At 33.8% G+C, this 16,088-nt stretch overlaps 2 protein-coding genes and 1 long non-coding RNA gene across 4 annotated transcripts in view; 1 reads left to right on the plus strand and 2 right to left on the minus strand.

The window, feature by feature from the left end:
• The window catches only part of LOC123881199 (protein unzipped), a 38,508-nt gene extending 28,023 nt beyond the window's left edge, over nucleotides 1-10,485 (plus strand). For both annotated transcript variants that reach the window (XM_045929870.1, XM_045929859.1), the window contains 2 exons: nucleotides 9,028-9,238; nucleotides 9,330-10,485. In XM_045929870.1, the coding sequence (XP_045785826.1) occupies nucleotides 9,028-9,238; nucleotides 9,330-10,480 (1,362 nt within the window). In that variant the 3' untranslated portion in view covers nucleotides 10,481-10,485. The remainder of the gene's footprint in view (nucleotides 1-9,027; nucleotides 9,239-9,329) is intronic.
• LOC123881118 (mitoguardin) overlaps nucleotides 1-16,088 on the minus strand; it is a 63,328-nt gene that overhangs the window by 39,245 nt on the left and 7,995 nt on the right. The window lies entirely within an intron of this gene.
• Nucleotides 10,659-12,563, minus strand: LOC123864201. Its single transcript, XR_006795726.1, has 2 exons — nucleotides 12,319-12,563; nucleotides 10,659-10,977 (listed from the first exon to the last, which is right to left on the minus strand). It is a non-coding gene; the product is annotated as an uncharacterized LOC123864201 (long non-coding RNA).

Genomic DNA, 16,088 nt, shown 5'->3' on the forward strand with positions numbered 1-16,088 from the left:
ACAAAAAAAAAATTAATTACAATTTTGGGTTCGGCATCGATATAATAACAACCCCTGCTACTTTTTTTTTATATATTTCCATTGTACAGACACCACTTTTCTACAATTTTATTATATGTATAGATGACTTACATTCACGTCTATACCTCAGTTCCAAAGTATAAAAAGCAGTCTCCGCTTTTACTTGTAATCGATGGCCAGTGTCATATTAACTTTGACCGCTTCATAGAACAATATTTTTAGTATGTTAGCCGTTCTATGTAATTTAATTTAATGAACATCACTGCGTCTAATAATATATAAAAAAGCTCAGCTCAGTAAATACCCGTACCCGTGCTAAAATGAGCAAAAAATTACCAGTAGATACACTAATGTCACAAATTAAAGTACCGTTTTCATTCTCTATAAGTGTTATAGCAGATCAATGGACTCGCTACCGTGTTACGTTCACTTAAGGAAGATTCACATTATAGTGCCAAAGTGTAATGGTAATACGACAAATAAGACCCTGCAAAAACATTATTGATCCAAAGGGTCTCTCTTTGGTATAGGCTCTGAACTTGTTTATGAAACGGAGAAAAAGGAACGTGACAATAATTTATTGTTATAAAAATTACATATTCTTTGTCGTCGTCTACCATTAAGAATTAACGTGAATAACCTACATATTAACATGATTAATAGGTAAATATCGGCTAACTTTGAGATCTATTTATTTAGTCATAATATCTATGATAAATAATTGATGAAGACAACATGATGCAGACTACTGAAATTAAGACATGAACATTGACACAAACCGTACCAAGGTTGATAAACGACAATAATTATCAAGTGAAGGAACTAATCAAACTCAGTTAGAAAGCAAACTCGATAAGAAAACAAATTAGGCCGCATCGATCTCGATTCTCGCCTCAGTGTGCTAATAAAGCAATTGTCTGGTAAAGTGTGTCAGCGTGAAATTAAACCCATTTCATTAGTAAGAGATGAGAAGGCACCCGATAACGAAACCATTAGCACCATAATTGCCAGACTATACACGACTGTACGAAAAGCTCGAACAACGATAGCGATCACTCTCGAATACCAAGAAAGATGTCACGATCACGATCCAACGACATCGTGAGATCAACTAAACACTTAGCAAAGTTAGCACATGCTTCTGCTCTTTATTTCGTGTCTAGGGTAATGTTTAACACATTAATATTGAAGCAATAGATACATATTAGGCAATATACATATGGATAGTTGTCAATCGTCAAATGTTCACCTTGAATGCAAATGTTGAGTGGCCTTATGTGATAGTTACATAGAGATCTCAAGAGAAATAAGTACCATTTGTCCTTAGGATGCGGACGTTTGCTTACATTGTTACTAGATTTGTGAATCGATTAGTTTTTGCCCGCGACTTCGTCCGCATGTCATAATTTATAGCCTATTAGCACTCGGGGATAATGTAGCTAACATCAGTGAAAGAATTTTCGGAATCGATCTTTTTTTACAATTATAAGCATTAGCATAGATTAGATTCTTAGTTCTGAGTTTTAGAGGTGCTTACATAAAATGTTACAATATTGAAATTGAAGTATATTATGTATTCTGAGGTTTGAGTTAAAGTTTGTATTCATTCTTGAATATTTTCATTCTTTTTCGAGTTCCTCAGATCAGTTCAGTTAAAATAATTGCCTTAATTATAAATTTACCGTAAGTATTCGTAACCCAAACGTAGGCAGGTACCTAATAAAGTTAATTGGCGACTACAAAACGTATATTTACTTAGCAGACTTTAATTAGTTTAATGCTCTGGCTACCTTCAGTTCCTTGTTCGAAGCCGTAATGGAATGTATAGGAGTAAAAGCTTAATGCTGTTTCCTTACAAAATGAACAAAGATAAGTTACTTTCTAGGCATTCACTCGGCTGAGCTGACCTGAAGGATTTATTCAGTTGGGGATTCCAATATAAAAATTAATGAAATTAATAACCCGTGATTGATTTTAAAATGGGACTTTAGATGAATTTGTTGTGACATTTTATATTTGGTATTCAATGATCGATTTAGATAGTGAAAGCATAGCGTACTGAAGCTCATGGAGCCCGCATTAAAAGGCGACACTAATCCGAACATTATTGATTGCTTCTACATAGATAATGCGATTATAGTACAAGTAGGAGATGAGGAAGGGTTGATTTTAATATAGGTAGGTACGGAATAAGATAGACATGGGGATAAATTTCGATATCTCGACTTATTCGAGGATGAACAGGAAGAAAATTTGAGCAGCGGGCCATAGTTCACATTTTTGGAGGTAAAGATATTCAAAGATACAAAGGTTTCCAAAATAATAATTAAGTACGATACGTTCACGTGGATTTAGGTTTTTTAAATCTCGTAGAAATTCTTTAATTTTCCCGGATAAAAAGAAGCCTACTTCCGTCTCTGGGATCCAAACTATCTCTGTACTCAATTTCTTCAAAATCAATTAAGCGGATGGGCCATGAAAAGGTAACGGGACAGACACACTTTCACATTTATACTATTTGTATAGATTTATTATTTTAGTATGGAGGTGATTTGTCTTTCATTACTTTGTATTTTGTAAAAGTCTGATAGTGTTTTGTTTTACGTCCATTCCATACAGGATCTACTGTAGTATAAGCAGTAGGTAGCTGAACCAATTATATTTTGCAGAGCACTTTATGAAGTAGGTACTTCGCATGTCAACAACTGTGTTGTTTGTATACCTGCATAGGGGAAAATGGAAAACTAAAACGACCTCGCACTTAAAAAGGACAATTTATGCTGTTTTCATGTATCGCATGTACTTACCTATTATAAATGTCGAAACATTTGTATCTACCTGCACAGTGCTTATGATAAATGGAGCGCTGTGGTAACAGACGACTTCGTGGTCGGAATTTCAGAGTGTCAGCTCGAGTGACTGGTGATATATTATCCAAATACAAATCTGTCATTATTTCTCTCTCAGCCTCCATAGTGTTCTGAGCTTTAATAAGTTTGTTTCGAAATACTATAAAATCAAGAAATATTATTGAAAGCAAAGTGGTTGTAACAACATTTTTCTGTTAAAAGGATGTGTGCTTCAAATGTTTTTTCCATATTATTCGTTTGGCATACTAAGTGTTTTTTTATTATTTAATACCGCAAGTATCAGTCATACAATTTACATCATTAATGTTGAAAATTGCAATAACGAGAAGGTTGGATGCTAAAGAATTATTATTATGGAATGCATCATCATCTGCAATTGGCATTGACATTGAAAAGAATAATAAAATTATTGTTGCATTGTGGTAGTAGGTAATCATTGTAGTAAGTAATATTACATTTGAGTAGATAGGTTTCATAAAAGTGACCAAGTACTAGTTGTGTACCAGTAATGCGTAAAAGTAGTAATATTTACTGCCATAATACATCTTTGTTGCTTAGATGATGTCATATTTTAAAATAATAACAAGTGTAAAATTGAAATGAAATAGGAAGATGTGGAAATACCTATCGCGAATTTTACTACGTACATGCTAATATTTATTTTAACAGAACAGCTTCTATAAGCATCGTGTGTATCTATGTGAATAGTAATCCCTAATATTATAAATGCGAAAGTGTGTTTGCTTGTTTATTTGTCCTTCAATCACGTAACGACAACAGAGCAATAGATTGACGTGATTTTCTTGCATGAATATACTTAGTTAAACACCCGTACCTACCTATGGTTATAGTGGAGAGTTAACATGAGGAATTTTTTATCCCGAAAAAATAAAGAGTTGGCAAAAAGGGGATGGCATATCATTTTTTACGTTTCCTTGGTCCTTCAGTAACGTAGCTACGGATCACTGATCAATAGATCGCCGTGATTTAAATTCAGTTAAAGACCCGGAGAGTGACCACCAATTTTTTTTTCCCCCGGAAAGCCAAAGTATTCCCACGGGATTAAAAAAAACCTGAATCCTCGCGGATGAAGTTGCGGACATCATCATCGACATCATCGTAAATAGGACTATTAAATGATTCTTATTTATTTAACACTAAATGTACACCTAATACAAATTACAATGTGTGTGGTTACACTTACAAATGTCAATGTTTAGGCGAATTTAGAAATGACAAAATATAATTTACATAAGGCAAGAAATCTATGCAAATTCAAATATTTAAACACAATACTATTATTGGCGTCACTCAGAAAAGCAGGTATTATTTAAATATTTTTATCGAATTATTGGAATGTCCTCTCCAAAACCAACACAAAAAAAACACAAGTTTAATGTGTAAGGTTATCCGAGAGTTTTAATCTAAACAAACTAATGCCAAAATAAATAATTTAATTAGAGCGTGATTGCTATCACAACATCTAATTATCCAGTTCACAACCCAAATACCGAAAATATGCGATATCGCTCCGAATCTCAGAAGGAGACTGAACTAAAACCTTCGAAACACCCGTATTTATGCAAGTTCAATCTTGTTGGCCGCCTAGCAACAGATTGTATGACATCGAATGAGCCAAATATCGATTTTATCAAACTACCTGCATTAGATAAATTAATAATATTATATTATTTTTGACAACTGGAATCAATTTTTAAAAATAACCTTACACTACAGAATACTTGAGTCAATACTTACGCATATCTAGATACTATCGTAGCTTCGTAGATCAAGCAATTGCTCGTAACAAGTTGGGAGGACTCAAACAAGAGATTTCCTTGTTTTATTGAAAGTGGTGTTTCCCCTTGTCACGTCGAGTGTCACAAGTAGAAGACGGGAGAACAATGTGTTGGAATTTGCAGTGGAATGTGAACTGGAAAAATCTTTCAGATTCTTGTAATGGGGCGAAATAATTGTCCTTGACTGTTTATAAAGACATATTATAAATGCGAAAGTGTGTCTGTCTGTCTGTTAGTTTTTCACAGCCCAACACTTTAACCGATTTTGATGAAATTTGGTACAGAGTTAGCTTACTTCTCGGGGAAGGACATAGGCCACTTTATATCCCTGAAAATCGAAGAGTTTCTACGGGATTCTTAAAGGCCCGTCCGTTTAACCAATTTATATGAAATTTGGTACAGAGGTAGCTTGCATCCCGAAAACTGGCATATGCAATCAAAGATTTCGGACGAAGTCGCGGGCATCAACGAATACTTAATATTTTTCTTGCCCTGAACCCTATTTACACTTTTATAACAGAAGAAGAAAATCTAGTTTTCGTATCCATTAGAATGAATTAGATGAACTTTGAATGATGTTTTGCCATACACAAGTTCTGAGGTTCGCAAATTTGTCTGTTTGAGATTTTAAACAAACCTAATATACGTCACTCAATAAGGATGGTAATCAATCCACTGTTTATAATATTATCTGAATAAGGAAACGTGTGAACTCATCCAACCATTAAACTAATAATAGTGACCCAGGTCTCTATAACAATAAACGTCTATCAAGACAGCCTATCTCTCGTATTACTCCAGCAAATGTAATTAATTTCCTACTTATCATACAACAGGTCCACCTACGCGAATGCCTCGACACGTCTAATAATCTTTCAATGCCATGATAACCTTTGGCTTTGAAGTAGGTAATTTTTATTTTTAACGTTCATGACCTAAAAAGGATCGACAAAATTGTACACAATTTTTTTGTCACGCATACCGTAATGAGTCGTTTTAATAATCAAAATTAAATTGCCCTTGTATTCTTTGCACAGGCCACGGACAGTGGCTATGACAAGGCTTACTTAACTATATTAGGTAGGTATCTAATGAGTATTAGCATTACCATTCTCACAGTTTTCATTCCCTTGCATTTTCGTTACTAGATTCCCCATATTACTTAATAATATGTATTTTCTTACTCGGCTTCAGCAATTGCTCATTACACTCTATACGTTACACTTCGTATTTACGAATGTGCCTATAATTATCTTACATATTGGTTATCTCAAAAGCAATATATATCAAATCTTGATCAAACGACGAATGGGGTTTTAGAATTTGTGTCGGAGTAACTGGGCCGTGTCAAACCCCAATTGAACTATTAAATCGAATTAAATCCAATCGCTACATTGATAAATTATTATTGCTTATGATGATTTATGGCAGAGCGCTTTAAAAAAGCTCATAGTCGGAACTACAAACGTTTATGAAATAAGCTGATTCTTATTGAGGGTTAGCGATAATATGGGAAGAAAGCTCTTAAGGTTATGTAGAACGTATCGAATAGTTTGTAGCTTGCGGCTGATTCTTAAAAGAGGTGGGTGGTAACAAAACTAGAAAGCCTTAAAAAAATATCGATACACCTACACAAACATTAAACACTCTATATATGTGTCAATTAAGATTAAATTAAGCCTCAATCAAAGAGTGACACAAAAAGCATTGTCAAACTCAAGACCATTACCAACACAGAAAATAGAATCACTATCAATTTTAGGTATTAATTGAAACCGGTTTTTTGTTGTAATATTCGATATTGAAAGTTAAACTTTGCACCAGGAACAAAAATGTACTGAAATCCACTGAAGATAATAACTTCCGATAAATAGAAAAATGTCGACCATTCTATTAACTCAAGGATGTATGCGAATCTTAGCTTTACCCTCTTGATTTACGCTAGATACAATGGCTTAGGGTAGATAAGGAGCGGAATTTGGGTGTAGACCTTTTTCTTGTAAGGAAAACCTTTTCAAACAGCCCTTAATAAATTACAAACACTAGAATGTAAATAGAGTTTAAGTAAATTGTATGTGATATCTACATAGATCTTCTTGAATCAGCTTTTCAAAATCCTCTTTTTAAAATGGCCCTAAATTTACAAAAACATCGTAAGATTCTTCGCTTAATAGAGGGCCATAACGAGTTTTTTCAAGAGTTCAAGTTTTTTATAACCTTCGCTTACGCGGAAAAATCGTGTAGTACGTACGTCAGGTAGTAATAACAAACGCTGATTTTCTGATTTGGAGCCTCAAAACAGTACAAAAATATCCATTAAGAGTTCATCCACCTCAATGGAAGCCAGTTGCAAAGCAGGTCTTATGTCAGGCAAGTAATTCAGATGAGCCTTCACAGTTTGTGACGACAAAATAATAGATGTAGAATAATAAACAGTAAATTATGGCCATGCCCGTGAAAAAATATAACATTTTGATTATGATCAATGATCATAACATTTCAACCCAACTTTTTTTTACCATACTCATAAAATATAAATCTTTGATAACGTTTATTCAATGTTCTCACGAAACCGTAGTAAATGGTGGAATGAAAGTGGATGCATTAAATCGATTTGCCTGGCGCCTCGGTGTCCACCCCAGTTTATTACCTGCACCGTAGAAGACATAAGCAACATAAAACAACAAATAAAACTGAGTTTTCCCATACTATACACACATAGGTACAAAATTCATCAGGTTTTGAACAGAAATTGCAACAGTAGGATAGTGCGGCCCTGCCATTTTATAATATACAGTATTTTAAACTACAAAGTTTAGGTAGTGACAGAGAACATTGTATTAAATACAAGTAGCTAATAAAATAAATAAGGTACAACGTGCGTTAAGTATGCGATATGCACAGCCAGCCCTATGACTATAGAGTTTTGCATTGTAGCCGTCATTTTCTAAGTATGCTCCAGTGTCTCTGTTTTTGCGGATGATAACAAAATATTAAGTTTGCTGTCCTTGTAAATCGTAGATTTCCGAAAAGTAACGCCTGCTTTTATCCAATATCCAAACATCTAAAGTATGAACGTGTGAAGTGTTACGAATGTCTAATTCTTCTAATTAATTTATTTGTTGTTATTTTTATCATGCATCTTCAAAGACATGGAATCTACATCTTACTTTCAATGTCACTGAGTTGCAAATCGAATTCTAGTTTACAAACTAGAATAGTATAGACTAGTAGAGTATACGTATAGATACATCTATCTTACATCAGATAGAGTATACGTATGAGATGTTGAATCTCATTTTGTACAAAAAGCCACACCCTACTCAAAGGTGAAATGGCTTCGGTAACTTTGTCAAGAAAATTGAGTTTTACAGCGATCGTACCACAGCTTGTTTACTTTACTTCACCCCACATTTACTAAGGGAGGCAATTTAAAAAAATTATACTTTACCGCGTACCAAAAAGTAAAACCACGTAGAAACTGATTTTTAACAGAGTTATTTTATAGCAATTTTATTTATTTACTTTATTAGGAGCAAGATCCATTGAATATTCAACTAACTCCTGCATTAAAAGCCTTCCTCTTCAGAATATAAGGCATGCTTATTTCTGGCAATTTTCTAGATACACTATTGGAAGTAGGTATTGTATAAAATTCGTTAAAAAGAGACATCAATTAATTTATGGTTGCAAGCCAAATTGCTAGAACTATTTTTTAAAATATTTTTTTGCTATGGATAATGGATATTTATTATTTACGTAAAATTTTCCGCACTATTTACGTTGGCTTAGAGCCAGTAAATACTGTGCTAGACTGATCACTGCAGTACTTGAGTTTTAAAGCTTATGTAAAAATACTGCAATGAATACTTCGACAAATATGTACCTAAGTCATATACTGACAATGTGAGCTGTTCTGTGTAAGTTTTTTAGGATTCCGTAGCAAAACGAGGAACCCTTATAGTTTCTTACATTGTCTGTCCATCTGTGTGTGTCACAGCCATTCAGGAACTATTATAGATGTAAAGACGAAATTTTGTACAGTTAAAAGTGAAACCTGTTTTAACTATATCGATGTCTATTTGAATTATAAAAAAAGACAGAGTAACTTCTGAACATGAAAAGCAAGTCAATAAAATTTTGATTTACTCCCTCAAGTGATACCTAGATATAAAATCATGTTGAAGTTTCATGTAACGATCTTTCAAAAAAAAATTGCCATTGTTTCGCATAATTCTAGTTTACGATAACAAGTTGTTTTAGGATGATTATAAACCCGATTTTATGAGTGTTCTGAGTTCTGACAGACACTTAGCAGTATTTTTTTTTTGTTTCAGATGACAACAATGAAGAAAACAAAACACTGTTCCAGTGGATGGTGGGTGGTTCTACTGACTGCCACATTAGCAGTGGGAGCCATAGCTGATGCTGGCGTGGGTCTCTATAACGCTAGACTTAAACAGATCGTCACCTCCAGTACACTCAAATGGGCAACCTTAAGGAAAGAAGCCATGGAAAATTATGTCATTGGGGCAGAGTCACAACAAGGTAAAGAATCAATTATTAAGGGTGTAGAAAAAAAATAAGCATGAGTATTTACAAAAATAAAGAGATTGGCTGACTCATATTTTCTTTTCAGGTCCTATTTACTTGTGCAGAACGCGACATGAAGGCGACATGCTTCTGGGGCAACTAAGACCTGACTACACTTCCTGCGCTGTTTCGGGAAGTAAGAGCTATACTGTATTTGAAGTACTAGAAAATATTGAAAACGCTTCTTTAATCATTTGGAACTCCTGGTATAAATTCAATTCAAAACCGAGCGGCGGAGTTGTTGTGGATTCTTCCGTTGATTCCGTTTTCATAGGTCGAATAAAAGCAGATAAAGGCTTTTCACACAACATCGGAAGAATCATTTATGACAGTACTGTTGGTCATTTGATTACATTCGATGAAGAAAATACTGAGTTAGAAGAAAACAGTGGAGAGATGTTATTAGAAATTGAACCAGTTAAGTACAAATTAGAAAATGTTGAGTTAGATTTAGCAACTCAACACGAAAGACAAATGGATCCTCAAGTGTATGAGGAACGCATTTTAAGAAACGATGACGATGTTGCCGCTACCGTAACGACTGAAATAGAATACAAGTATAATTATACTTTATCTTGGGGTCACGGACACGGCATCGCAATCGGTCTGAACACAACAATAGTAATGAGCGATGGAACAGTATTTCCGCAAATCGAATGGGCGAACCCATTCAGTGAGGAAAGAAAAGAACTTTATAAGCTGGAAAAGTATCTGGAACCGGGAACCGCATGCAATGTCACCTTCAGAGGGAACAACACAGACCGTGATGTGCAATACACAGCAAAATTAGTGACCTACTATAGAGACAATGATTCGCGATCGAGACAAATGAGAGGAGAGCGAATCGAAAACACAGTAGAAGTTGAAGCTGTATACGGTGAAATCTATTACACTGTGAACAACACACTCGTGCCCATAACCACGACTACCACGACTACCACTACCACGACCACTACAACGACACAAGCGCCACCACAAGAGCCTTCATCATTAGAAAAGAACGACGTTGGCATGATAATGGACAGCAATGATATATTGGTAGACAGCAGCGAAGATATGGTGAAAGCCCCACCCGCTAAAGAAGACATAAATCGTTCTGTGGTCGGAGGGCTTGGCAGCAAACCGGAGAACGGCGCTAATACCAGGATTATTTGCTTTACGTTGTTTGTGCCAATATTTGCGCTTCTTCTTCTATAAAATGTATGAAATGTAGCTTACCTTGTACATAGAAAAGAATATATCATTAACTTCATAGTTGCTTGACGTTATTAGAGGTATTATGGCAACTATTCTTACCGCAGTTGTTTATTGCCCGAGACTAAGATAGTATTCCTCGGTATATTTTGTAAATAGAGAAAGTTTTTGGTTTTACAAGACATTCCTGTTAAATATTTTCATTCCAAATGTATAAATGAAGGACCGAAAACAACAATTGTATATAGATTTTGTAAATAGTTAAGAATATGAAAGTCGCACAGCGACAACAAAAGATCTTTTCAATACGAAAGATGCATTGGTTAGATTTGTTTTTGAAATATAAGTAGAGTAGGGCACTTTTACCAATTACAAAGCACTAGTTTTGTTTTAAGACCAATACTAATTTACAGCATTTCATTTACTATATTTAATTGTCATCTGTTAAATCATTCAAACAGATAAATTAATGGATTATTATCACAGTACGAAGACGGTTACTAATCTTTTAAAATACTTCAAAAACTTTACATCAAAATTGTTTAGTACCATTATCTCATAGTTTTAACCATTATCAGGTTCTTAATGTCATCTAAATAGGCGTAAGGAACATTTTAATTTATAAAATTTATCACGCCAAGCCTTTTACATCATCAAAAACTTGATCACGTGTTGGCGTATCCACTATTATTTTACATAAATAAACAATAATAGTTTGATTGAGCTTTGGGCATATTACCAAAATTGGTCTTTTGTGTGGATCTTAAAAGGATATTTATTTAGTGACGTTAAATCCGTATTTTTGTATTATGTTGAAGAACATATCTTTTCAGTACCTCTTTTTCTAGTTTTTGTAATAATTTCTTTTAATTGTTATGTTTAGTTATAAGTGATAAAGTTTTTAAATCCAGAATGAGAGATATTATTACTATTATTAAAGCTTTTAGAGTTAGTTGATGAATTAATTTATTTGTTTTAGGTTAGTAATGTGAGTAACAACCACACTTAAGCTCCGAAACGTATTATCAAGAAAGATTGAAATATTATTATAACTTTGTTATTAAGTACCAAAGTTACATTTTCTTCAAAGTTTACCTTACATTATATTTAGAAGGATGAATTTCAGTAGTTTCCTTTTATACAAGTAATATCATTAAATACACCAATTAGCAAGAAAATAGTTTATAATATAAGTGTTATAAAATGCTTAGCTGTGTTTCGTGAACGTGAACAGAATGAATATTTTTGTATGGACACGTCAATATGCTGGGTGCATAGTGATGATATTTTGACGATACTTTTACCAGACTCTTCAAGGTCAACGAGATCTGTAATAATAAAATTATTATTATATCATTAGTATGCATCTGGCTTTAGACTGTCACTGTTAGTAATATTATTGATGTAATGCCTCTATACATAAGTTATTATTGTCATACATAATAGTATCGTAACTTCAAAAATGTCACGTGTCCATTTTCAATTAATATTATATTATTATTATACAACAAATCATTGTTATGTGATTTAATCCGAATCTCATTATTTAACATACCTATTTGTAAAGATCAATATCCCACCTAGTATAACATTATCACGTAAGATTTAGAATATTAAAATATCTTTGAAGTGTATTATTCTAAATAAAGAGTTATTAAATGTGTAAATTAATTACATCATTGCTTGAACAAAAATATAATAAATATAACTAAGCTTATATATTGTCTCATTTCATATAATCTGTCGGAAGCCACGGCAAAAGCTTGCAAATTGAACTTGTTTCTGAGCATATAAACGATTCGATTTTTTATTTGGACATGTGCGACTGTTCTTACATGAACATACGTAGGTTTCTTTTAGTTTTGGTTTGTATTCATTCAAAGCCTCATTACGGTATAACAAAATTTCATGTATTTTTGTACCTATTCACCAACCGTTATAAATATATTTTCATGCTTTATGCACTTAAGAGAGTGGCCCTTTATAAAAATTAGAAGTAATTCATGAATCTCAAAATCAAGATTTTTGCGAAGCATAATTGTGATGTTCTATGTAAGTTTTGTTTTCAATCATTAAAGCGTAACTATAAAACTGAATTTTTTATTTATTAACTTCTACTTACATTCTTCTTATAATAAAGGTAAAAGTAGAAATAGAATAGAAGCATGCCTATAGTAAATACAATAATAATAATGTAAATACTATGCATAATATAAATAGAGAACATATTATAATACATAGACTTAGGCATCGGGAGGAATCGGTAGACAATGGTCCACCTGTGCCTACTACCTACATACATGTATATAAAAGCTGAAGACTCTTCAATAGAAATCAATTGACCCCATTCCGAAACAACAGATTTAGAATATGTCGCTAAAGTGTTGGACTAAGCGTTGTCTAGCTTCATTATAATAAACAAAGAAAAGTAACTAGTGTAAATTAAAAATTTATAAAACCCCCGACAAGTGAAGGTAACAGTAACTAGAAAAATTTTCAAAAGAAAAATAAAACCGACTTCAAAAACGACAAACACTAAAAAGTAAAAAATAACTTTTGTTTAGCTACACGTGTAATGCACCTAGGTATGAAGTCGAGCGAGCATATTAAAACAAAATTAGAAATCCAAGAGTGAAGCTCGCCCGACTTCATACCTAGGTGCATTACACGTGTAGCTAAACAAAAGTTATTTTTTACTTTTTAGTGTTTGTCGTTTTTGAAGTCGGTTTTATTTTTCTTTTGAAATTTTTTTATTTCACAATTTTTAGTGGCCCCACTGTACTATAATATGCTGTGCCCAGTTAAAACCCTACTGTTTACTAAGCTATTACACTGATCGCGAGCAATTTGCTCCTATCCATTGAGGAGTTCTGTTCTTCATCTCCGAAGATATTCATCAGATCTTCACCAAATTTATATGGGACCACCTGCACAGTATATCCTTTCAAACAAAAAAAAAATTTCCAAATCGGTCCAGGGGTCTTTGAGTAATCGGGGAACATACATAAAAAATATAAAAAAAAATAAAAAAAAAAAAAAAAAAAGATCCCGACGAATTGAGAACCTCTTCCTTTTTTGGAAGTCGGTTAAAAAGAGCTGATAACTTTCAAACGGCTGAACCGATTTTCTTGGATTATAGCTATGAACACTCTCGATCAAGCCACCTTTCAAACAAAAAACTAAATTAAAATCGGATCATTAGTTTAGGAGCTACGATGCCACAGACAGATACACAGATACACACGTCAAACTTATAACACCTCTCTTTTTGGGTCGGGGATAAAGATTTAATCAGACAGAACAGGTTTAACTTCTATAAAAAACACCACTGCTCAAATATGACTCTGAATGTAACAAAATAATCATATTAATATTATGTGGTAGGGCGTAAAAATAGAGTAGAGCTATTTCTCTAAAATATATCAAAGCCCCGTTCCTATAAACATCCCTCACTAGTGTATTTCACAGCGGTTCAACGACGGGGGAGGGTCTACAACACTTAATACAGCCTCTCTCGACTTATGTAATGGGATAAAAAAACGATCGTAATATATTATCCTTTGTTACATACTTACTTAATACGTAATGAAAGAATTTAATATCATTTAATGAAACCCTTTATGCCTGTACATAAGATAAAAAAGTATTAAAAAAGTTAAAAGAGAGCTTACACAACAAAAAAATATGTATATCAGCGAAATATGAAATTAAAGTGAGATGAGTAAAGTTGAATGAATGAAATAGTAATAAGTATTAAACAAAAGAGAATAATCCATACCAATAATATAAATGCGAAAGTGTGTCTGTCTGTCTATCTGTCTGTCTGTCTATCTGTCCGTCTGTCTGTCTGCTTCCTTTTCACGGCCCAACAGCTTAACCGATTCTGACAAAATTTGGTACAGGGTTAGCTTGTATCACAGACATAGGCTACTTTTTACCCCGGAAAATCAAAAACCCATCCGCTTAACCGATTTGTATGAAATTTGGTGCCGAGGTAGCTTGCGTCCCTGTTATTCACATAGGCAACTTTTTATCCCGGAAAATAAAACGGTTCCCACGGGATCTTTAAAACTCTAAATCCACGCGGACAAAGTCGCGGGCATCCTCTAGTAAATAATAATTCAGACTACTTGCTTGCAAGACATTAATAAGTACCTATATTGCATTCCAGTATACAATAAATACAATAATAACGTAAGTATAATGAAATTAAGAATTCTTTAGCGGTTGGTACTTAGCAATAACGTCACAGCACTGGCGTTTCAAAGGGCTTCTGTTCTGATACGCTTTTCTGAGAAATGAGCATCGTTTGTAGTTGAATATTCCGTTTGAAATAATGTCAGCGTCCATCTAAAGTTCATGGCTGTGGCATTTACAGGCGTAAAGTAGGGTGCGTCTGAAAATGCTCCACGCTCCGCAGCCAGCAATAAAATAAATCATTTTACTGGGAACTAATAGGCCTAGTAAACATTTCAGGCTTTGCAAACGTAGGGATTGAAATATTAATAAAATTTTATTGCCTACTTTCATGAGTTTGTAGATGAATGACTACGATGTATATAGTGCTCCCTAGTTTTAAAAAATAGAATGACGCTAAAGCATTTCGACCACCCTACCTGGGGCTGAAATACAAATACTTCACGTACCTACTACTAAGTATGAAGAAAATTTTTCATCATACAAACAAATTCTTACAGCTTACGTCTGGAACTGCACCATCATATAAAATTACGTTATGCCAATGTTTTAAGCACATTAAATAGGTATATTCCATTTTATTATCCTTGAAACTAAAGCCACAAGTAGGCAAAGGATATAACGTGTCCTTTACCATCGAATTCAGCCCTCGCGTTCAAGTCTTAGCATCTGAACTCCGAAGTAATGTCATCCACCACAGACTAGGCTTGCCCTACAGAAGCTTTATGAAATTCTGCCGTCATAGTTACGGTGTACGTGCTCACCCATCTTATTCAACTAATTAGACAGTGCTGCATCTTGTTTTAAAAGAAGCATGATAATAATGTTTGCCAGGACTTTGGAACGTAAAAACGTAAACGTAAATAGCAACCCATTTTGATAATTTAGGGCATATTATACCTACCTACTTCTATTGAAAATTGCTACCCTACTATATGCTGGTCTACTAAGCAAAAGCCCGAGCAAATTCTGATTAAATATTTTGATTACATATTGATAACAAACGATATTCGATTTGATTTTTTTACTACAAACAATAACTGCCCACCTGCCCACGGATTCGTTAGCGTGAAATTCGGGTCAAGCTGTACGAGTATCATGGGTGGATTTTGATCAAACTAAGTATTTTTTATTTATTTTATTTTATTGAAAAAAGGCACACAAAACAGATTGCAATTCTAAATAGTGTAACCATAAAAACAAAAGATCTGAATCTAAGTGACAACCCGTAATAGGTGTACACAGCACTCCATTCCATCCATTCCATTGATTGAATGATTTCCGATATTTTTATTCCACCAGTCCATTGTTTTTACGCTCCACAAATAAACATTACGTAACATAATCTGTTAACAGGGCTCTCTCCGTCACTCGTTTCCACTCGTTTCATACAATCGTAGTTCCAATTTCATTT

The sequence above is a fragment of the Maniola jurtina genome, chromosome 1 (assembly GCF_905333055.1).
Source record: "Maniola jurtina chromosome 1, ilManJurt1.1, whole genome shotgun sequence".
In the NCBI taxonomy this organism is placed as follows: domain Eukaryota; kingdom Metazoa; phylum Arthropoda; class Insecta; order Lepidoptera; family Nymphalidae; genus Maniola; species Maniola jurtina.